Here is a 23,896-nt window from a genome sequence, read left to right as displayed (position 1 = left end):
ATGGATGTGAACAGCTGTTTGTGCACTGATCACAGTATAACCTGAGATAGTAATAAGCATAAACCTCACAGTGTGGCTGATGGCGCATCACCCTAAACACGCTCATCGAACATAATTAAATAATAACTTGTAATAACTACAAAAATAAACTATATATGGATGTGAACAGCTGATAGTGCAATAATCACAATATAAACAGAGATAGTGGTAAGCATAAACCTCACAGTGTGGCTGATGGGGCATCACTCTAAACACGCTCATCGAACATAATTGAATAATAACTTTTGTAATAACTACAAATATACGATATATGAATGTGACAGCTGGTCACAGTGCAGTAGTCACACTATCACTATCGTATCACTATCTATACAATAATAAATGCTCAATTAGTGTCGGCGTTTTATATTGTAAAGTGTTTCACTAAAAGCATGTTTTAACATCTTCTGAAATTTTGGTTGTATGAAAATACATTTTATTATTATGAACCATTTTCTTTTATAAAGTATGCATAATTATTGCGGCTAAAACTAAAAAAAATGTTCCGTAACCATAATTAAACTTATTATGTGTTCAAAAATAAACTTTAATGGAGCTCATATGTAACACATTTGAAAATAACATTTATTATGAAATGTTCATACATTATACACCATTTAATTGTCATCACTATTTCTATAATAAAAACTGGTTTAGATAACATATCCCACTGTTTTTATATTTACAAATATATTTAGTTAATTTTTTTAAATACACTTATCTTTAAGACTCCTATAAAAAAGGTTTTATATGTAAACACAAAAGCTATTTTTAATAAATTACAAACATTTGTAGTAGTAACAGCAAAATAACAAATTATAAACTTATTTTTACAAATAAAAATGTGTCAATCGTACAAATGGTATGTATTTGAATACTTTAATCACCCTAAACATAAAATTTCCTTCAAATTTGAAAAATTAATTCAAGCCACTAAAATACAATGTCATTGAAAAGATATGAAGTTTTATTTTGTACATCTTCAAAAACCTTAGAGGCAAAATATTTTCTATGCATTGCTTTATACTTCCTTATTTATATTTTTAATTATAGGTTTTATTGAGTTTTTGGACCAATGAATTACATATGTTTAAAACCACTTGTTGAGTTTTTATAGCTTGTATACAAAATGATAATAGGAAACTAACTTAAAATAAGTTCTTTAGACAACACCGTAGTGTATATAAAGAAACCGTAGTGTGTGGTTAGGTATAAAATAGTTGTATCGTAATACAACTATTATCACCTTGGAAACAGTACGAGCCGGGAATGTTCATGATACAAAAAATAGAGACCTGAAATAACTGGCTGGATTTCGTTTCACTTGACGCTTAAAATTTGCATCCGGGGTTTTTATGTGTTGCGTGTAATGAAACGGAGTAAGAGTGTAGCATCATATTCCATCACAGAATGACAATTCATGTAGCATAACAAGCAGATTTTGGATAAGTTTCATATTTTTTCTCTTTTTTCTTTTCTTTTTTAGTAGCAGTCAATTGCCGCACGCTCTATGTTTAACACACATTCTACAGAGTTGACGAGTTTCTGGCGTTTAACTGGGAGACCGCCCAATTCGATGACTAACTCCAGCGCTGGAAGTGGGTTGAGATTGGTGAAGGATTAATGAGACTGCAATGTATGAAAAATTATGTAAGTTTCAACGTGGTGGTAATGTGGTATGAGAGTTTAAAATTTATAATTAATTATGACGTTTGCCATACAATGCGAAGTTTTTACGAGCATTTAAAGTTTTGAATTGATTTTGATTAGCAAGTAAGTAATGCTGAAGTGTCAGTTAGTCGCCTCATACTCGCGCGCGCGCACGTAAGCTAAGGGTTGGACGTTTGCGCTAGCCCGGCACCTGTCGTTTCTGTCCTGGCCTATTCAGTAGCTCTATTGACTCAAACAATCCTCTGTGTCAATGTTAGTTAATAATACAATGTTTGGCGTCGTTTTCACATATTAGTGTTTACAATCTACTGTATATATACTGTAATACTTATTCTAGGACAAATAAAAAATAATGAAATAATTAATTTGGTTATGGAGAGGGTGAAAATAGGGAAATCCTAATCTCCTGCACTTTGTGTGTTGATTGTATGAGTGTGAAGCTATTCTAAACTAATCGGAAAAGTAAAACAAATGTCGAGAGTAGCCGAAGAGGGCGCTCCCCACGCCAGAGTACCGCACTGCAACGTCGACTGTACATAAGAGAAGTAAATTTCCCTACACTAACCACCAGACCTGCTCCAGCTGCATGAATGCATTAATCATGGTTCGAAGCTTCTTTTTCACACACTGGACGTTTGGGATCCAACTTAACTTTCGATCGATAATTACATTGAACTACTTGTATTGTTCCACACGCTCAATAGTGCCACAACCGCAGGCTATCGCGCGATGGTCACCACAGGAGTGCATCTTCAGTGTCCTCGATCTTGGATTGTTCGTCATGAAAATCGGTAGGTGTTTTGTTTTTTCAAAGTTTACGCTCAGCACATTGTGGTCAAATCAATTCTCATGAGATCCAAGGACGCGTGGTCATATACCTCCTCCCAAGTGTCACCAAGTGTGTGTTACGTGGTGAGTGTTTCTGTAACATAAATATCTATTAGGCAGATTAACGTTAAAAGGTTCCTTATTCAAGTTAGTATGTAATTGATCCCTACGCCTACCTAAAGTTATCCACGTTTTAAATTTTTTAAATTTTAATGTAATTTTGTTTTTGTTTTGTGTGTGTGTGTTTTTTGTTTGGTTTTTTTATCAGCTCCTGTAAACTTTCGCATAAATCCCTCGGTAGCAGTATTTAAATTTTCATTGTCTACAATATCATCCCACTTTTTATCTTTTTAAACCTCTCCTATTTTTTGCCAGTCTGTTCTGAATTATAATGTTTCAGAGCTGTGGGAATTATAATTTTAATCATTTAAGCCAATGTGCATGATTAATAAACTGTGGTCGGTGATCGAAGTGTTTATTACATATGAACTTGCCACCGTTCAACTAGCAAACTTTACAGAAAAGTGATCCATGCAAGTGTGGCTACTCGGCCACATCACCTGATTCACTGCTGCAACAAAACCTTTGTCATAAAAGACGTTAAGATGTCTTTTTTCTACAGAATGGTGGTTAGTATTTAGAATATCGAAATTAATGTCACCAGCAAGAATGAGGAGCTGGTTGCTGTTTTGCAGTATCAGTAAACTGACGACTAATTGCCTGAATTAATCGGGTAAGATTGGAGGTTGAGGCTGCGATCACCGCAAGGAGCTCGCACGGCGTTCCGGCGCATTGCAATGTAAGAGATAATCTCGTGGCTACCCCGCTCACGCAGAGCTAACTACAGGACACTGGCAACGTTTTATCTATGTACACAAACAGAGATTATAACCATCCAGTGCATAAAATTACTTCCAGTATTAATCCAAGCTTCAGTTAAAGTAATAATAAATAATAATAACCTTTATTGCGTCAAACAATTATTACATTGCATGCATGCGTCAAGTACATTCATAATAATATATAGTTCCATTGCAGTTATTGCTATTTAATTGTATAACAGAACTGGGGGTTTATTTTTATTCGTGTTTTCAATAGTTTTCAATAATTTTTAATCCCAGAAACTCAACATGAACTCTTCAACGGAGTAAAACGCCTTTGACACCAGGAGGTTTTTTAAATCGAGATTTGAAATAGTTTAGAATCAATGAGATGTTTTATTCCCTCAGGCAGCTTGTTTATCAGTTTCACACCAACTTGGGACGGCAAGTGTTCAAATGCACTCGTTCTATGTTGAACAATCCGAAAGTAGTCCCTGCCTCTTGTCTCGTATTGGTGGACGTCACTGCCTTGGATCAACTCGCATTTAAGTCGACAGTATAGAACGACGTCGAGAATATAGAGACAGGGTAAGTTAACAATCCAAGGCTCTCTGAAGGCATCTTTGCACGACTCTCTGAAATTCAATTTGTAAATAATTCTGATAGCTTTCTTTTTGAGCTCTAAATACTCTTTCGAATTTATATTTAGAACAGCTGCCCCACAATCTTAAGCCGTAAGACAAATATGGATGTATCAGGCCAAAGTAGGCAGTTTTTAATACATCAATAGAACAGAATTTTGCAAGGTTACGCAAAACATAAATGCCAGAAGCAACCTTGGAGCAGATGCTGTCAATGTGTGAAAGTCCCATGTCAGTCCTCGATCAAGGTACATTCCAAGGAACTTAACGGATTCGGCCTCTTCCAAGAGAACATCGTCCATCATTACTGCGGGACGATACTCCTGTTTTTTGTCGATGCCGAAGGCTCAAAACTTTTGAGTTTGATTTTGAGCTGTTTGTTTTTCAGATTGAGTCTTGAGAAATGTTCGATGCATGAATTTAAATCTATAAATGATTTCACTTCAAGATCAGTTTTATATTTCGATTTAATACAGAGAGTCGTGTCATCAGCATATTGAATCACCTTTCCATTCTGGATTGATGTATTCAACTTGTTGACATAAATAAGGAAGAGAACTGGGCCCTAATATTGATCCCTGAGGGACACCATAGGGCATTTTGATCCCATTAGACAGAGCATTCGCAATCCGTACGCATTGTTCTCTATCTTTAAGATACGACGAGAGCCAATCGTACGGCAAACCCCTAATACCACTAGTCCATAACTGGTGCAGCAGTGTCGCATGATGCACACAGTCAAAGGCTTTGGAGAGGTCGAGAAATATGGCTCATAACACGTTCTCTTTTCTCCAGGCCATCGACAAACATTATGAATAAGTTCAGTTACGGCATCGATGGTCGATTTGTCTTTCCTAAACCCGAACTGTTCATGACAGAGAATTTCGAAGCGGTCATGGAATTTTTCAAGCTGATTGAGGAAAGCTTTCTCAAAAACTTTGCTAAGAACTGGGAGGATAGAAATTGGACGATAGTTGCTAGAGGAGCAAGGATCATCTTTTTTTGTAAACTGGAATCACAATGGATATCTTCAGTACGGACGGAAAAGACACCTGTGCAAACGAGAGATTGATTAATTTTGTGAGTGGTGTCAAAATATGCTTAAAGCACTTTTTGATTAACCACACAGACATTCCCATTAATGTCACAAGGCCTCTTAGGTTTGAGATCCTGCATGATACGGGCCACCTCCACCTCACTCACAGGACGAAGGAACATGGACGAGGCCGATCTAGTCAATAACCCTCCGCAGGGTATATTCTGATTCAAAGAACTGTCTGTTCCAGCAACAGTTGAAAAGAAATCATTAAACGCAATTGCCACTTTTAATGGATCATCAATAATTTTATTATTAATTTTAAGTTTCGGAATTGAAAATTTTGAAGTGTTTTGTTGTTTTGTGTTTAGGTTAATTATATTCCAGGCGCTTTTTGAAAGATTATCGGATTGTTTTAGTTGGTTTTCAACGTCTCGTGCCTTGGCGTTTCTTATGGCTTTGCGGTAATCCTTTTTGAAATTTCGAAAAAAGCGTTTGAAATCATCATTTTCAGATTTAACATATATTGAATGATAAAATTTTAGTCTTTCTCTTGAATCGAGTATACCCTGAGTAATCCAGGTATTACTCTTTTTCTTATTACGTTCTTTAAAATTTTTGAATGGACAAGTCAAATTTAGGCAGTGAGTTAAACAGTCGAAAACGCGTTAAAGGCATCCTCCACCCGCTCAAAGCGATCCAGAAATTCCCATGATGTTTTCATTAGAAACTTCTTAAAAAGCTCTATGTTTGCCGGCTTTAGATCCCGTTTTCTTTTTATTGACGGAGTTTCAAATTTTGGGTTATGGTGTAATATTACGGCTTCCTGTGCGTAGTGGTCTGAGATGGCCGCATCTATGACAGAAACAGAACAGTCTATTACGTTAGTAATGACGTTGTCGATGGCTGTACTCGACGAAGCGGTCACTCGAGTTGGCGAGTTCACGGACCAAATTAAGCCGAAAGAACTGAGAATATCCCGTAGTCGCTGGGTCAGAGGGTTGGTGTGGTCTAACACATCGATGTTGAAGTCACCGGTAATGATGAACTTCAACGATTTTGAATTGAGAAAATTTAGTAAAGTTTCAAACTTTTCAAAAAAGTTTTCGTTACATCCATTTGGGGATTTATATAAGCCAATCACTATAATTTTGTCCGCGGAATTTGTATCAATTTTAATTCCCCCCACCTCAAAGTCTAGATCACAGCAGTAATCCATCCTGAAGGGTTGAAATTTCAATCGTGATTTGACAAAAATTGCCACACCACCTCCTTTAAAATTTGTTCGGTGAAAAATTGTAGCCAATTTATAATTGTCAATTCTGAACATAGAAACGGTCTCAGCCGTGAAGCCATGTTCAGAAACAACAAATATGTCGGGGTGCAGCTCTTCTGCCATCAACTTTATTGGTGGCAGACTGCGCATTTTGATGCACGACGGAAACTGCACGAGTTAAATTTGGAATTTTGTGAATTTGATTTTGTTTTGCTTGTCGTTTTTTGTCTGGTTTTCTGAACTTATTGTACCCCAATTCTGTTATTTTTATTTTGTTTTTTGACACTTTAGAGGAAACCAGTTTTTTTGCTCCGTTGTGTCTGTGATGGTGCTTGATGGGCCGACTTGTCGCACCGGTGAGCGGCATTTTACTGCTTCCGCAAAGGATTCATACAGGAGTGTGCGGGGCTCAGATGTGGCTGGTGGCTGCAAGGCAGTCGATAGTGGTGCAGTTGGAGACTCAAGGGCTTGATCTGTCTTCCGCCCATTATTTTGAACTCCTCTGGCTGTGACGGGTGGTTGGGACGTCTCTCGAGAAGCGGTAGAGTCCATTTTCCGCAGGCACTCTATTAATTCCTGGGCCAGCAGATGCTTCGTGTTCCTCTTTAGATGCATCCCATGTTGTGTAAAAGCGCCTCTCCCGATGTTATTGAATTGTAGAACCTCTGCCCCACGATGCCTATCACACAATTCTTCGATGTAGTTGTTAATCAGCACAGTCTCTTGGTTGATTTTGTGACTGGCTGGCAGATCGTGTCTGTGAGGCAGGGTGGAGACAACAACTCTTGAGGTTCTCAGTTTACTCGTGATGCGGCGCTCGAGATGTCTGTATATATTGTACTGCTGACCCGAAGCAACGTCATTGGTGCCAGCCACGATGACGTAGCAGCCACCGGCCGGGGGTGAATCGTCAGATGTTGCTTCCATTAACTTGGCTCCAGGTTTGCAGTTATACAATAAGCCTTAATTAGGTACTAAATCTACAAGAAAATATACACAACCGAAAACTCATCCAAATTTGTATTATAGCCCCGAATATTCTGCTGGATTATAGTAAAAGATGAACCGTTGGTTCGGTTAACTCCTATCTTCTGTGCCTTAAAATCACTATTTAATTTCATTAAATACTAAACATAGAACTATATTACACTCAATATCACTTTGAACCATTTGATGATAATTATAATACATAGTTAAGTTAGTGTCGCCCAGCATGCTTAAAAGCACTTTTAGATGTCAATCTCTACTATATAACCTTGTCACATTTCCTCAGTTTTAATTCATTACTGTAAAGAAAAAAATAATATATATATATATATATAAAAAATAAGCATGTGTTAAAAAATCTTTATATATATAGCCTATAATATATATAATATATATATATATATATATATATATATATATATATATATATTATTTTCTTCTTTGCAAAATAAATTAAAGGTCTTGTTAAGATCGCATTTTTCCCTAATCAGATCAAGATAATAACAAACTTGCAAATTAATAAATTATTTACCATTACAGTATATACAATTTACTGTATGCTGTAAATTATTACTACTAACTGAAAATTTGGTATTCATAAACTAAAATGTAATCTTTAAAATGAAACAGGTTACCATCCATAGTACTTTTTGATAATGCAACTAAATTTATTAATTACAATATAAAAAGTAGATAGGAAAACAAAAAGTAAAAATTCATAATAATAAAGTTAATAAACAAAATCCTCTATGGTTTTCATACATAGCCTCATGTATAAATTATCATTAAATAAATTATAAAATAAAAATAGGAAAATATATTTCTCTCATTATTACAATATCTCTACAATTTGATTCAATCTATAAACTTGTAAAAATGAGCTCCAATAAACATATAAGAGATTGTATAAATAAAGAATTTAAAGATAAAAAATAGTGTTTTTCCTCAGGTCTGATATAATATAATATTCAGACCTGAGGAACCATAATATAATAATAATATTATATTATGATAACCATAATATGGTTATATTATAATAACCATAATATAATATAACCCTATTATATTATGGTTAGTTTGTTACATAAACAAACTAAATTATTTCATTAAACTAGTCCTTTACCGTCTGTGCTATAACAGTAAGATTTGTTGAACGTGGAATAGTGAACTACTGGAGATCTAGGCGGCTGCGACGGGAACTGTGTCTGTACGTGTGATGGCCTGGCCCCCAACCACCGGTGTCGCAAGCTCCATCATCCTCCGTTTCATCTGGTCCAGTTGATCTTGATGCTGGATACGGAACCATTCAAGTCACCTGCTAGGGTCGACTTGGCCAGCACCCTTCCGTCGTTGGTCCACGCCACTGACAGCACTCTCTGCCTCACAAGCTCCCTGGCCCCGTTGAACAGACGTCTGGTTTGTGTCGTCAAATGTTCATTGATGAACACCTGAGGATTGGATGTCACTGGCCAACAGTCCCGTCCTCTTGCGTGCGGCACTCATCCACATCGCCTTTGTTGACCGAGAAATGAAAGATACGACATAGATCACTCTTCCTGCCTTGAAGCCTATGTGCAACAGATATATCCGAACGCAGGAACTCCACATTTATAACATCTGCAAGTCTTTTAAGCATGGAATAAATATGTAATGTGCTCTCTTTTTGTGTGACAGAAATACAGGATACTAAAATATTATTTTTCCTTGTGTGTTGCTGTAGATCCGCCAACTCAGGCCGCAATACATTCACCTACCCCTTCAATAACTGGTTCTTCCCTTCAGTGCCACAATATCTCCACATGCTTCATCACATCTATTTTCCACAACATGTAATCTACTACTTAAGTTACTGATTTCTGTTGTAACGTTCTTGAGATCGCATATATATATATATATATATATATATATATATATATATATTTAAATACGGTTTTAGGTTAGGTCAAAGTCAAAATTTCTTTATTGCCATAATAACATAAGTACATGCATTGGCTTGCGTCAAAGTAAATATATCTAAAAACTACTAGCAATCTATGTATGGTACTCTATCTACCTTTAATATACTCTTCTATAGAATAAGAACAATTTTCAATTAGAAATGACTTGAGCTTTCTTTTAAAATAGTTTAGATCCAAGTTAGATTTAAGGTGATCAGGGAGAGCGTTAAACAATGATACAGAACTGTAATAGGTGTGACGCTTAAAGAAGGAAGTGTTATGGTGAGGAATATTCAGTTTTTGTTTGTTTCGCAGGTTATATCCAGATTGAGGGACAAGAGATTGAAAAATACCATGGTTCTGCTTAAAAATCATCAAAGTGTAAAAAATTTAAACACAATGGAAATGTCAGAACTTCAAGCTTCTTAAAAACAGATTTACAAGACTCTCTTTGACGAATGCCAGAAACAATTCGCATTGCCCTCTTCTGCAAGACAAAGATACAATGCGTATTGCATCTCTCGGAACCCCAGATGGTTACCGCATAAGAAAGGAAAGGAAAAATAAGTGCATAATATGTTGTAAGTAGAACATCTGTGTTTACAAAATGAGAAAGCCTACGTAGTACAAATATTCCAGAACTTATCCTCTGCGCCACATCGCTTATATGACAGGAAAAACTTAACTTTCTGTCAATAGATAAGCCCAAAAACTTAACGCTTTGTTCAGAAAAGATTTCTGCATCATCAACCCAAACACTAAGGTCATCATTTTGCTTTCTTGTGATAGCAAATTCAAGTAATGTGGTTTTATTAGTGTTGATAACTAATCCATTTTCTTGGAACCATTGGACTATCCGGTTAGATTCTACAAAGGTTTTGACCTCCATGATTTCACGACCTTGGCTCTCTATCACAATTGATGTATAGTCCGCAAACAAGCACAAGTGGGCATCTGAGATACATCTTCTAAGATCATTAATATATAAAATAAACAAAAGAGGACCCAGAATGGAACCCTGGGGTACACCCGCCTTAACAGTTTGCACATCAGTATGCCAATGCTTCAAAGTGCTTCCATCCACAAAAGGCAATTCTACAAGTTGTCGACGTTCTTTCAAGTAAGAAGAAAACCACTGCTTTGCGACACCACTTATACCAATGCTCTCAAGCTTTTTTAGTAGATGCTCATGAGGAACCATGTCGAATGCCTTTCGCAAATCGAAAAAGACACCAGAAGCCTCTATCCAGAGCCTTGATGACTTTATCAATGAAAGTAAACATAGCATTGACAGTTGACCCCCCTTTGACAAATCCAAACTGGTTGCTGAACAAAATGTTATTTTGAATCAGAAAATACCATAATCTACTTAAAGCTGCCTTTTCAAAAACCTTAGAGAACGTTGAAACAATGGAGATCGGTCTAAAGTTATCGAAACCAATGTTTGCTAGCGTTTTCCTCTTTTGTGCAAAGGCTTTACGATAGCTAGTTTTAACACATCTGGAAAGGTTCCACTTTCAAAAGAACAGTTAACGAGATGCACGAGTGGTTCAGCAAGGGATTCCCAACATGACTTAAGCAGTTTAGATGACATGTTGTCATAGCCTGAGGATGTCCTTGCTTTTAAAGATTTTATAATGTCTGATATTTCCTTCCTACAAACAGGAGTAAAAAAATAAAGAATAGGTGTTATAGCAGGGAAGATAATCTGAAAAAACTCCCCCAGCAGAAGTGAAACCATTTTGGGAAACATTTATAAAGAAATTGTTAATAATATTTGAGACCAGCTTTGGATCACTCACATCAACCCCCCCCCCATCATCATTAATGGCTAGCCCTCTTCATCCTTAATGGTTTGAGGAACGAAGCATTGGTGCTTTTTCCTTCCCCTATTTTCGTTCACTATATCCCATACAGTTTTTGCTTTATTTGAAGAGTTCTGGATCTCCTCCAGCACTTTGGCTGATATTGCAATTCTAATTTTAGACTTGTATTGCCGTTTTAATGATAAATAATGCTGTCTTCTCATATCAGAAGAATCCAAATCTTTAGTCATGTGATACCACTGGATGACCTTATCACGAAGTTTCAGTTGATCAACACTTAGAGACACTTTACCTTTAGAGACATTCTTACGAATTCTAATTTTCTTCTCAGGAAATACTTGTTCAAAATAATACGATATGGATGATCCAAAAATACGCATTTTATCGTCCATTTTATCTGCCTCATAGACCGTGGACCAAGTTTTACTCATGAGTAAATACCTGAAAATACGGATATTATCCTCCGAAAATGATCGCCTAAGTAAAAACCTGGGGTGGTTAGCGTTCCCAGGAAGTGATAACTTAACAATTACCACCTGAGCATGGTGATCAGACAATGCCGTGATTAAAACAGAGGCATTACAAGTGGCATCAGGTAGATCAGTGTAGACATGGTCTATCAAAGACTTTGAGTTTTTAAATTCTCTAGTGTATGATGTGATTTTATTTCCCAACCCATGAGAGGTCATCATGTACAACAAGTTGTCAGCCTTAATATCAGAAACAGATAAATCGACATTTAAATCACCTACAACAATTGTTTTACCCTCTGAACTCATCACTTTTGCAAGAAAATCCGACAGACGTGCATAAAAAATTTCGTGCTCCTGTATTGAGGAAGAAAATGGCTGTGGTTTATAAGCAGCGACAGTAAGGAGTGTTTGATTGTTACCAAACTGAAACCTTTCTGCAGCAAGTTCACACTTACCCTCTAGACAGTAACGTGAGACATCTATGACCTCAGATTTTATAGAAGGTTTACTAAATATACAAACCCCTCCTTTTTGAAGAGATTTACGACAGAAAGCTGTGATGCCATTAAAACCCTGCAAAGATGTTACTTCAAACTGATAATCTCTTAAATGGTGTTCAGATAAACAAACAATATCTGGATCTTCGGAATCAATAAATATTTGAAAACTGTCTATTTTTCCAGAGAGACAAAAGCACGTTGTGATGAATTATCTTAAGATTGCGAGTTAATCGATTATTATCTACACAGTTCCCCGAGACATCGCCTCTAAAAAGAACAATTGGCAGTGGGAGGCACAACAAAGCGTTTAGATTGGGCCGTCTTAGATAAAATAATTTTATCACTGACCAAAATACTTTCATTCACGTCCAAGTTTGCATCAACAGTGAGAAACCCCTTAATCCGGTCACCAATTGCAGTAAAAACATTCAAAAACAACTTAATGAGCTGGTAGTTCCCTGTTTTTTTTAAGATGTCTTCCATCCATTGCAAGATTATGCCTCTTCACCCAACAATTAGCCTCAACAAAAACAACATCAAAATTATTGCACATCAGTTTCACTTGTTCATTAAAGTCAAAGAGAGCCCTGTATATTAAAATCAGATCTTATTAATAAGCTGTTAACAAAAACCATGGTATTGGGGAAATGAGTTTTTGTGGTGAACAACAGGTCAGCCAGGTGGTGGAGAACCTCCCTCTTACCATGGCCGCCGTTGTAACCCGCCCATCCTCTGTACTACATTTTGAGATTATTCGTTCCAACATGGAAATATATTACTGAAAGATTATAGTTGGTATACTTCAATAGTTTCTCCTTGATATCCTTTATTTTGCCACCAGGGCAACATTCCACCCTAGCACCCAGGTTAGGTTAGGCTAGGGTTAGGTTGATATATATATATATATCAAACCTAATATGATATATATGATAAAAATATATGATCATATATATCATATAAAATATATGATATATATGATATATATATGATATATATATATCATTCAGACTGTTCAAAGTAGATTTGCTTCAGCGTTTGTTTTCTTTCAATTAAATTTGTATTAATTAATTTAGAATTTGTGAAGATGATCAGTTATGAGTGAGCGCTCAAAGAGTAAAAATCGTATTGGTGCGGGCTCCTGCTACTGTGCATTTCGTGTGTGTTTGAACATAACCGAAAAACTAGATTCAACCCGTTACTGTTACGACTTTAGTGTATTTCCATACAGTTAAGTGTTTATTTAGAGAGCTAATTAATCATGTCTAGCTGTGGGATTTGCGTAAAAACTATTGGCTCAAAACTAAAATTGCAGTGCAACGATTGTAATCGTGATTTTCATGGTTCGTGTCAGAAGTACAGCAAGGATGATGTGGAGTGTGTGACCGCAGACGAGCTAGTGTGGCGGTGCACGGACTGTACGGCTACACGACGCAGAAGTATGCGGTTCGATTCTGAAGTTGCTGATGGCTTTCTCTGGAGGATATAATGAGGGTTGTATCAGAAATAAGGGAAGCACAAAAAAGTTCTGAAAAAGGTTACAATGACGCGTTTGACTCCCTGGAATCACAGTTAGTGGAAAATACAAAAGCTCTTAAAGCCCAGAATGACAATAATGAGAGATTAAATAAACTAATAGAAACTCTGGTGACAGAAAATAATCGGCTAAAAAAGAAGGTGAACGAGTTGGAAATGCGAGTGGAGGACATGGAGCAATACTCCAGAAGTAACTGTCTGGAGATCCAAGGCATCGCTTTAACTCCTGCGGATAGATGTCCTAGGGATTGTCAAGGAAGTCGGCAAGGCTCTGGACGTGCAGATCTCGGATGCTATGGTGGACGCTTGCCACAGGCTTGGGAGGCAAACCGGAGACAACCCACCGGGAATCATTGTAAAATTTGTGCGGAGGTTTGACAAGGAGGAACTCCTGAAGAAGAGGCGCGTGAAGAGGACGTTGTCAACCAGACACATCGGAAGGAGCGACGATCGGCCGATTTACGTGAACGAGTCCCTGTCCCCTGCCCGACGGAGGTTGTACGCCATGGCGAGAAGGGTCCAGAAGGAGAAGGACTTCAAGTTCCTGTGGGTAAGGAACGGGAAAATCTTTCTCAGGAAGGAAGAGAACTCGCCTGTCAAAGTCATCACCTGCCAAGACGACCTTCAATGAACTGTAAACAATGTATGTGCAAGTTCACTATTGTTACTTTTGTTTTTTACGATTTAAAATGGTTATGATGACGTATAATTTAAATTCTTCATATTAGGTAATATTAAAAATTGGTTACTAAATTATATTTCAGCAATACAAGTATTAATCTTTTAGGCAGTATGCATATATATTTTTTTCTTTTCAAAATTTGAATATTGACTAACGAGGATAAAATATTCAATTTAGTAATACTACATCAAAATATACGTATTATGAGATCAAACTTTGATTTTTTTATTGCAGAATTAAACAGTAGGGATTTATTTCCTGATATAATTATACTGTCAGAAATATGGATAAATGACAAAAACGAGCTTAATTATTACTATATACCAAACTACATAAACTTTGCAAAATTCAATGACGATCAAAGGGCAGGCGGGGTTGCAATATTCGTAAAGTCGAATATAGAAATAATTTCCTGTGAACCAATTAACCTTCAATCAGCCGATATATTAGCATTGGATTTTAAGTTTAAATCTTTGACGTTTTGTTTGTATGCCATTTACAGGTTACATAGTTTTAGTAAACATTTTTTCTTGAACGAATTAAATACTCATTTTTACAGTAGTAATAATTTTAATGCAAAAAATAGTTTCCTTTTTATCGGAGACGCCAACTTGAATTTCCTTGTAGTTAATACTGCTGTATATAATCAATATAATTACATTCTTTCCTCAAACGGATTCGAGTGTCAAACGAGCCAACTAGAGCAACACCTGACTCTTCTACTTGTATACATCATGTTTATGCAAGGCTAGCAAACAAAGACAGAACGCTACCTCACGTTGAGGTTATAGACGCCAACATAACGGATCACAGGTTAATTATTGTGAACATGCGTGTGCGTGTGGGAGCAGAGGACAGTCATGGAACAGCTGATTCTGCCAACCCTTCCCCACCGGTATACCGCTTAGACTATGACAATCTGCTAGCGCGGCTCGATTCACTCGACTAGGCGCAGGTTTATAATGACCAAAACCCATCGACCGCTTTTGAGACGTTTCATAATATTATTCAAAGATCAATTTCAGAAATTAAAATCCAACCGTCTGAAAATCGTAAAATTTATTCTAAAATTAAACCATGGATGAACGACTAAATTTGCAGAAATATCATATATAAAAACAAACTGTATCAATTAGTAAAGAATCATCCAAATAATGAAAAGCTGAAATTGCATTTCAAAAAATACAGAAATAAATTACAAATGGAAATAAGAATTATAAAAAACTATTATTACCAAAATATTTTTAGGAAATGCAGTGGTAATTCCAAAACTACATGGAAAGCTTTAAATGAGGTGACAGGACAAAAGGCTAAAATAACTCCCATACAAACTCTAAATATAAATGGTAATTTAGTAAATGATTCTAAAGTTATTTGTAATGAATTTAATACATTCTTTCTATCTATAGTAAATCAATTAAATATACAGAGAGTAAAACCTGCAAATTTCGACTCTTTATGCTATAGAAATTGTTTTGAAACAAAATACTCTTTCAAATCTATGTTTATGGGCATGGTCTTTGTCGAAGAGTTAAGTGCAGTAATAACAGATTTAAAAACAGTACTTCACCAGGAATAGATAACATCAATTCTTTTTTAATTAAGTTAATATACCCAAAATTAGTAAACGTTTTATTTTACTTAGTAAATTTACGTTTTGAAAAAGGTATTTTTCCAGAAATTTTAAAAACAGCTGTAGTGATTCCTTTACATAAGAGTGGCCTAATTACCGACTGTAATAACTACAGATGAATCTCTTTACTTTCTACCATACATTGCTAAAGTGTTTGAAAAGTTAGTGAAGAAAAAGGTAATAAAATTTATAGAAAAAACTAATTTTTTCAGCAACAGTCAATTTGGTTTTAGGAAAGGTTTAAATACTGAAGCAGCATTAAAAAGCTTCATGGATAATGTGTATCCAGGAATAAATTCAGGGCAGAAAGTTAGTGGTTTATTTTTAGATAATAAAAAAGCGTTTGATACTGTAGATCACACAATTCTTTTACAAAAGTTATACGGATGTGGTATTCGATGAAATATTTATTCATGGTTTGTTAGCTATTTAACAAAGAGAAAGCAATATGTCAAAATTAAGAATTCTTTTAGTGACTTCGGGTTTATACAATGTGGCGTACCTCCAGGGTCAGTTTTAGGCCCAGTACTTTTTATAATCTACATAAATGATCTTTGTGATTCAAATTTAAATGGAAATATTACATCTTTTGCAGACGATACAGCTTTATCGTATGTAAAAAATAATTGGGATTATATAGAGCAAGAGATGAAGAGTTTGCAATCATACTGTACGTTTTGTGCAAACTTTAAAGTCTACTTATGAAATCTTTCTCGAAATATCTTAGCACACGATGTGTTTATATTTTTGTTTATTACATTGGTTTGTGACGATTTGGGATGGATTTCTTGGAAGCAACGTGTCACCGTGCAGGACTAGGCTTGTACCCGCCTGCACGATGAAGACCGTGGAGCGACCATAATCCTAATTACACTATATTCTCCTGCCAGCTTTGATAAGAATTTTAAGTTATAATTTAAGCACAAAACAGTAAAAGTAAATCGTAAAAAAATTTAATAACGCCAAAGATAATTTACACTTACCGACACCAATTTACACATACCGACACGCGACCTCCCATCACGACCAAACCCGTCCCAACATACTAACAATTTATAATTTACAATGACCCCCCTATAATTTTCCGGCACCTAACCCCCCCCCTGATTATTAAATCAATCCATAGTGTAACACAAAATTCTTAAAATAAATAATAAAACTAAGACTTGCGACAGGTAATATTTCCGTCACCGCCACTCGCCGATCAGACGTCCTCACTGGTCCCTGACTCAATCTAGACTCCTCGTTATCAGACCACCGGTCCTCCATCCGCACGCGGCTTATCAGTAAGACCGGTTCTAATCGTTGATTCGGCGGTCTGGTAAATGTGGTGGGCAATCACCACAGGTTTCAATATAAGTTTTTAAATAACAAACGTTTACAATCATACTGTACGTTTTGTGCAAACTTTAAAGTCTACTTGTGAAATCTTTCTCAAAATATCTTAGCACACGATGTGTTTATATTTTTGTTTATTACAAACGTTTACAATCATACTGTACGTTTTGTGCATACTTTAAAGTCTACTTATGAAATCTTTCTCGAAATATCTTAGCACACGATGTGTTTATATTTTTGTTTATTACAAACGTTTACAATCATACTGTACGTTTTGGGATAGTGAGGTTACGTGTGTTAATATGCCACATGTTTCCATATCTTATGAACGTATTGAGTGTGTTTACAATCGGGTTTCTTTTGCCATTTAATACACACATCTTCGTTACCCATAAGACCAAAATAAAAATTTTCGCTAACTCTCAGCCAAATTCCATGCGGTGACACGCCACCATCGAACTCAGTGTTCCTCATATAGAACACAAGTTCTGCCTCATGCGCAGTTACAAGTGTATCGGTCAGACCGTTTTCGAGATGTCGGTTGGACAGACAGACAGAGAAGCAGTCAGGAGTGAAATATTTCCAGTCCCATGAGCTGTTTTTTGCTGAAGCTCAGCCAATAAATAAATGTGCTTCCTTTAAAGAGTATTTCAAGTCAAAAACGACACTATCAATGCTTATTATTTACAGGGTATACACGAAATATAATTCTAATAAAATAAAGAGGTAGTTCTCAACCGAGTATTTACTTTGACCTTGCATGCTGGGATGCTAATTCTTTAATGAACTCTTTACGTCACGCTCTACACATTTGAATTCTCACACTAATTATTAAGTCCACTCAATTCAGCATTTTATATTGACTTAACAATGAAAGATACTCAACTCTATTATGTTAGACAGTGACACTGAAGTCTCTGATCGTTTATTTTGTCATTTATTGCTTATTTTATATTTTAATAGAGTATGTATTTAGTATCTATTTTAAATACATGATTTTTTGAAACAAAGTATTATAAAATTTATGTGTTTTGAACGTGAACGATTTCTACCATAATTATCAACTCTATTTATGTAGAACTAACTCTTATTCAGAACTAATTAAAAATCCCTTTACATGTGTGCTACAACGTTTATTTTACCTTGGACACTAGATGAGCCAGATATGAGAAAGATAAATCAAATAGAGAGCTGACACAACTGGTTGAATTTAATTTCACGCGCTGCTTCATTTGCCCCGAAACCAAGTTTTTTTTATCCATCCCGCAGTATAAAACGGCGGTAAAAACTTTGATTTAGATTCCATTATTAGTAACTGACGAGTTTTAAAAATGTTGTTGTTTTTAAATATGTCACATCAGTTTTGTGTGTGTGTGTGTGTGTGTGTCAACAGAGATATTAATATTAACGTTTAAACCAAGGGCTGGGTTGGTGACGACATGATCGTGTCGCATCTCGACGGTTATGAGGTAGTGAAGACTACACGAAAAAGACATCGTAATGATGGTACTCTTGTCTATGCAAAGAGGTCCTTATCTGTCGTGTCTGCTGAGGTAGCAATGGGTGATGTTTATGGGGTTACGTTTGATTTTGTTTTTTATGGTAGGAGATGTAACTTAACTGCTTTATACAGAACACATGACAGTGACACTGACCTATTTATTAACGAACTGGAACGGTATTATAGTAGTACAACAAAGAATAAAACGTATATTTTTTTTAGGTGACATGAATTTAAACTTACTGAACACTGATATGTATGCAGAGCGTTACCTTAACATCTTCACAGAAACTGGTTTTGTGAGTTGTATAAATATACCCACACGTGTGACGGGTGACAGGGACAGTGGCTCGTGTATTGACAATATATTTGTACCGTTATTATAGTACATATATTGAATTTGTATGGAGCTAATACTTTATAAATTAGAACAACTTTTCGGAAATACTTGATTTATTCCGAAATTTAAGTTCACCAAAAAGTTAAAAAAGTTTACAAACTTGTAATTCGATTTTATTCAAAGTGTCACTCAATCGAACAAATCTAATTAAGAGTCTGATAAAAAGGAATTAAAATTTAAATTAAACTAAAAATGTATACTTCCCAAAAAATGGTTTAAATTAACAAAACAAAATAAAAAGTTCTCTTCTCAAAATACTCAAAATTAATATAACACAAAACTTGATATTTACTTTATCACCAAAATTTAATTCATAATACTTCAAAAAATTTAATTAAATTTTCAGACTCTGAAATATGGGAAACTTTAGAAATTTTAATTACAGTATTATAAAAATAAAAGATATTAACTATACGCTGGTACGGGACTTACTACTTTGAAGATTACGGAGGCAGATCGGAAACTAAAACGCACTAAAGAAATTAAATACTTGAAATTGAATTTACACGCGATAAAATAATTACTCTAAATCCCAACTATAGGGTTAGAGAATGAACTTCAGCTTCTTAACTGGACCGGTACTCCTTCTCGTGGAAACTCCAAGACTCGACTGACTCCCTCTCTCTCTCCAGCGAGCCGGGTCGGAACGTATCACCGTAGCTCGATCAGCTGATTGACAGGTCTAACTGAACAAACAATGTCCACGCACCGCGTCTAGTTAACAAGAGCCTACTTCCTACCGCGATTCAGCATAAATAATTAGAACTATGGTACATATTTGTTAATCATGATAACTTATATTACGTTCGGACTGCTGTCTCACATACAGGCATTACGGATCGCTACAGCACTGCGGTGGAGATACAGTTCAGTGCTTCAGAAGTTAGGGTGCAACAGATTAATAATAGCTATATAGATCCAAGTAGTTTTCGGAATATGTTAAGAAATGAAAGGTGGAATTCGATCATTTTATCAAATAATATTGAAACTAGTGCAAACAATTTTAAAAATATAGTTGACGAAATTACGCGCAAGGCAAATAAATCAAATATGGGTGGTTCCCGTCCCACTAAGTTAAAACCTTGGATCACGCCTGGTTTAATTAGGTCGATTAGAAAAAGGGACAAGCTAAGCAAATTGGTTAAGAAACAACCTTTTAACACAGAACTTATTAACTATTTTAAACGATATCGAAATTCTTTAAATAACTGCTTAAAACAGACTAGATTGATTTAATATAGAGAAAAAATAAATCAGTTTGGGAATAATCAACGTTTATTTTGGAAAACAGTAATTGAAATGTCAGGAAGAAATAAAAATAAAGATTCTTTCCCAATAGAGAAATATATGCATATGGGGACGGACAGTAACATTACTCACTATGACTATGTGGACATAGCCGACGACATCAATAACTATTTTTCAACATTAGGATGTAACTGCAATCGACTCAAGCGGCCGACCAGTGTTATGTGACGAGGATTATTCTACCGACTCCACACTTTTACTTTAAGCACTGTAACTGAGACTGACATTATTGAACAGGTTAACAACTTACGTGGACTGTCCGCGCCTGGGCGTGATGGTGTATCAGCCTCCCTTTTCAAAAATAACATTGAATTTTTTTTAAACCATTATTGCATATCTTTGATTTCAGCATTATTTCAGGCAAACTTTCATCTATTTTTTAATTGGCAAAAGTTAGTCATCTCTACAAAAATAATGATTTCCGTACCAAAAGTAATTACCGTCCAATATCATTACTAAGCGTTTTTTCTAAAGTACTCGAGAAAACAATTAAAAATCAATTAGTTAAGTATTTAAATAACAATAATACTTTAACCTCATGTCAGTATGGATTTAGAAGAGATAAAAACATAACAGATGCGTTGTACATGATGACTAAAGGAATTAACGATGATATTAGTTCGAATAGGCGTTGCATCATTGTATTTTTTTTGTAGATTTGGATAAAGCATTTGACTCCATTTCACTTAGTAAGCTCTTACAAAAGTTACATTGGCTGTCGAGGTAGCACGTACTTATGGTTTGAGAGCTACCTGTCGGACAGAAAGCAATATGTATCGATCATCCAGGGAAGTACACTTGGTCCCATTCTTTTCCTGATCTATATTAACAATCTTGCCAATCTTTATGTGGAGGGTGAGTTATTTCTCTTTGCAGATGATTCCGCAATACTATACGAAGGAAAGAATTGGGGAGAAGTCAAAACCTAAGGCATTACGTGGCTTATTCATAGTAAAACAATTGTTTGATCAAAACTTATTATCTTTAAATGTTTCCAAAACGAAATTGTTGCCAATTTTATTACGAGCTAATAATGATTTTAATGAAAATAGTCTAAAACTTCATTCCTGTGGCAATTTCATGAGTGAAACATGCGGTTGTGACACTATAAGCAGTGTCTATTCATATAAATATCTGGGAATTATGTTTGACAAACAGATGCGTTGGGTAGTGCAAATAGATTACATGAAAAACAAAATAAGAAAATTTATTTTTGTATCTAGGCAGCTACGTGAAATTTTGAATTTTAATGAATTGAAACTTGCTTATTTTGCTTATTTTCAATCAATGTTATTGGTTGGTATTATAGCTTGGGGTGGTACCTATAAATCAGTATTAGAACCTATAAATGTTGTCCAGAGAGCCATTGTTAAGACTGCCCTGTGTAAAGGTAACCGTTATGCATCATCTGCACTTTTTAATGATATGGGAGTTTTGGGGGTCAGGCAGCTATATGTAAAAACATTAGTTTTGTATATGTATAAAAACAATAACACAATTTTTAGACGAACTAACCATAGGTACGGAACTAGGATTTCGGTTTCAGTAAATATTTTAACAGATAGATTAACTAAAAGCTTTACATTAACTAATTCGCATTATATAATGCAAATTTTGATTAGAAATTTACCGAGACCATTAACTGATTTTTATAATATAAAAATCGGAATATTTAAGAAGCTACTGGTTAATTAGCTTACGGATTTGGGAGGGGAGGCAACGGAGAACGTTATTGCATCCAATTACAGATAGGAATTTTCTTTTTCTTTTACTTAAAGCTCTTGTCTGTTACCAGCCTATGGCCGTTACTTTACTTACTTTTTTTAGTTCTATTGTACTTGGAGGTAGGTTTATGTATTTATGTATGTACGTGAGAGTAGATAGTAATGTGCCGTTTCTAGACAACTTTTGGGACAGACAGAAAATCAATGGAAAATACTGTTTAAAGGACAATAAACGAATCTGTAAAATCAAACAGTAACTCACGCATGAAAAATATTACCGAATCTATAGCGGTTTGCTTCTACTTTCTTGAGCTGTCTAGTCACCTTATCATATTATTATACTAGCTGTTACCCGCAGCTTCGCACGCAATCTTAGAACCAAAGTCCTTATATTACTTAGTAAAAGCTATTATGATGTAATATGATGGGAGTCTTATAAAAATTTTAACGTAAGTAGGCATGCATCAGGTAGATGTTAAGTTCGTGGTAAATAGTATCATAGTTTACTTAATTATTATAGCATGTTTGGCACGTGTAGGAGCATTTCTGATTCTAATTAATTATATTCATAACGTCACAGCTGAATCTGCCTTGTCATCCCGATCAAGAAAACACCAATCTCAGATCACACAGGTCTCGGAAACTTACTTCGGTCAAAAAGCGTATATTTCCAGTCCCTGTCATATATTTCAGGTCTAAGATATTTCCAGTACTATATTAGAGTTTGCCTTGTTCTTCTGACGAAGAAGAAATATATATATAGATGTTTCATAAATCACAGGTACTTTTATCACAGGTACTTAAAAATTAGTGTATACTTGTAATACTTAATAATTTACATTGTTCAATTGTTTTAAAATTCAAATAGCTACAACTACTGAATGAATCCACCTTTTTAAGTCCGGTTTGCGGCATTGTACTCTGCTAAGTAAGACCTTTAATTTGATACCAAACTTGACCTATGATGCTATTTAAGAATTTTGTCTGACTCCTTGTGGACCGTCCCTCAAAGGGATTATCCGGTCGGTATTTGGGCAGATGTGTGCGTTACTATCACCAGTAAGCACGTGCGAACTTTGGTATTTCTTTCTATTATTGTTCAAAAATTAAAAAAGAGGTTCCAGACTTAATTGACACCCTATATATATATATATATATATATATATATATATATACTTACGTAGGACCTATATGCCTACTTCGGTTAAAGACCATTTACATTCATTTACCTACTATGACACAGTTTAGCTTGTCATATTGCCTCGATCAAATTTTATATACGTTCGATTATCTAGTTCTCGGAAATCTACTTTGGCCAAAATCGTGTTGACATACTGAGTTTGCTACGAATGAAAAGCCTATTACGACCCAGGGGGAAGTCCTACCTACTTAGTATGTACTTCCGGTATAAGGGGGAAATCCTTATTAAAGTTATGCAACATTCCAAAATAATCGTTATTCAAGTTTTGCGTTACACTTGTTTTTTGGACTGTAGCCATGGAAAGAATGAATCGTTAAGGTATGTTAGTATTCATTTCTCTGTTTTCGTAAGCCATTGTTAAAATGTAATATCATAATGTCAAGGAAGCCCACCAGTTTTAAGTAACTTATGTGAAAACATTCCTAACTTTGTTCATTAAGGTTAGTTTTATGCATTTAATGCATTAGATGATTTTAATTCGTCACTGGCGCAATCTGGAGTAAAATTATTTATATATTAATGTTTAATTTACTATTTACAT

General features: G+C 35.3%; 1 protein-coding gene across 1 annotated transcript; it reads left to right on the top strand.

Moving 5' to 3' along the window:
* The first annotated feature begins 13,520 nt into the window (after positions 1-13,520).
* LOC124365141 lies at positions 13,521-14,199 on the top strand. The gene is made up of 2 exons (XM_046821093.1): positions 13,521-13,758; positions 13,814-14,199. Exons 1-2 carry the CDS (start codon positions 13,521-13,523, stop codon positions 14,197-14,199), a joined length of 624 nt encoding a protein of 207 aa, XP_046677049.1.
* Positions 14,200-23,896: the final 9,697 nt, after the last annotated feature.

The sequence above is a fragment of the Homalodisca vitripennis genome, chromosome 6 (assembly GCF_021130785.1).
Source record: "Homalodisca vitripennis isolate AUS2020 chromosome 6, UT_GWSS_2.1, whole genome shotgun sequence".
Taxonomy (NCBI): Eukaryota; Metazoa; Arthropoda; class Insecta; order Hemiptera; family Cicadellidae; genus Homalodisca; species Homalodisca vitripennis.
Note: the sequence above shows the minus strand (reverse complement) of the source record. Positions and strands in the feature narration are given on the sequence as shown.

Excerpts from the sequence above, each read along its gene's own strand:
- LOC124365141 (XM_046821093.1), top strand. The coding sequence starts at position 13,521 with ATGAGGGTTGTATCAGAAATAAGGGAAGCACAAAAAAGTTCTGAAAAA. Across the intron at positions 13,759-13,813 it reads CATGGAGCAATACTCCAGAA|GGATTGTCAAGGAAGTCGGC; the intron begins GTAACTGTCTGG and ends TAGATGTCCTAG.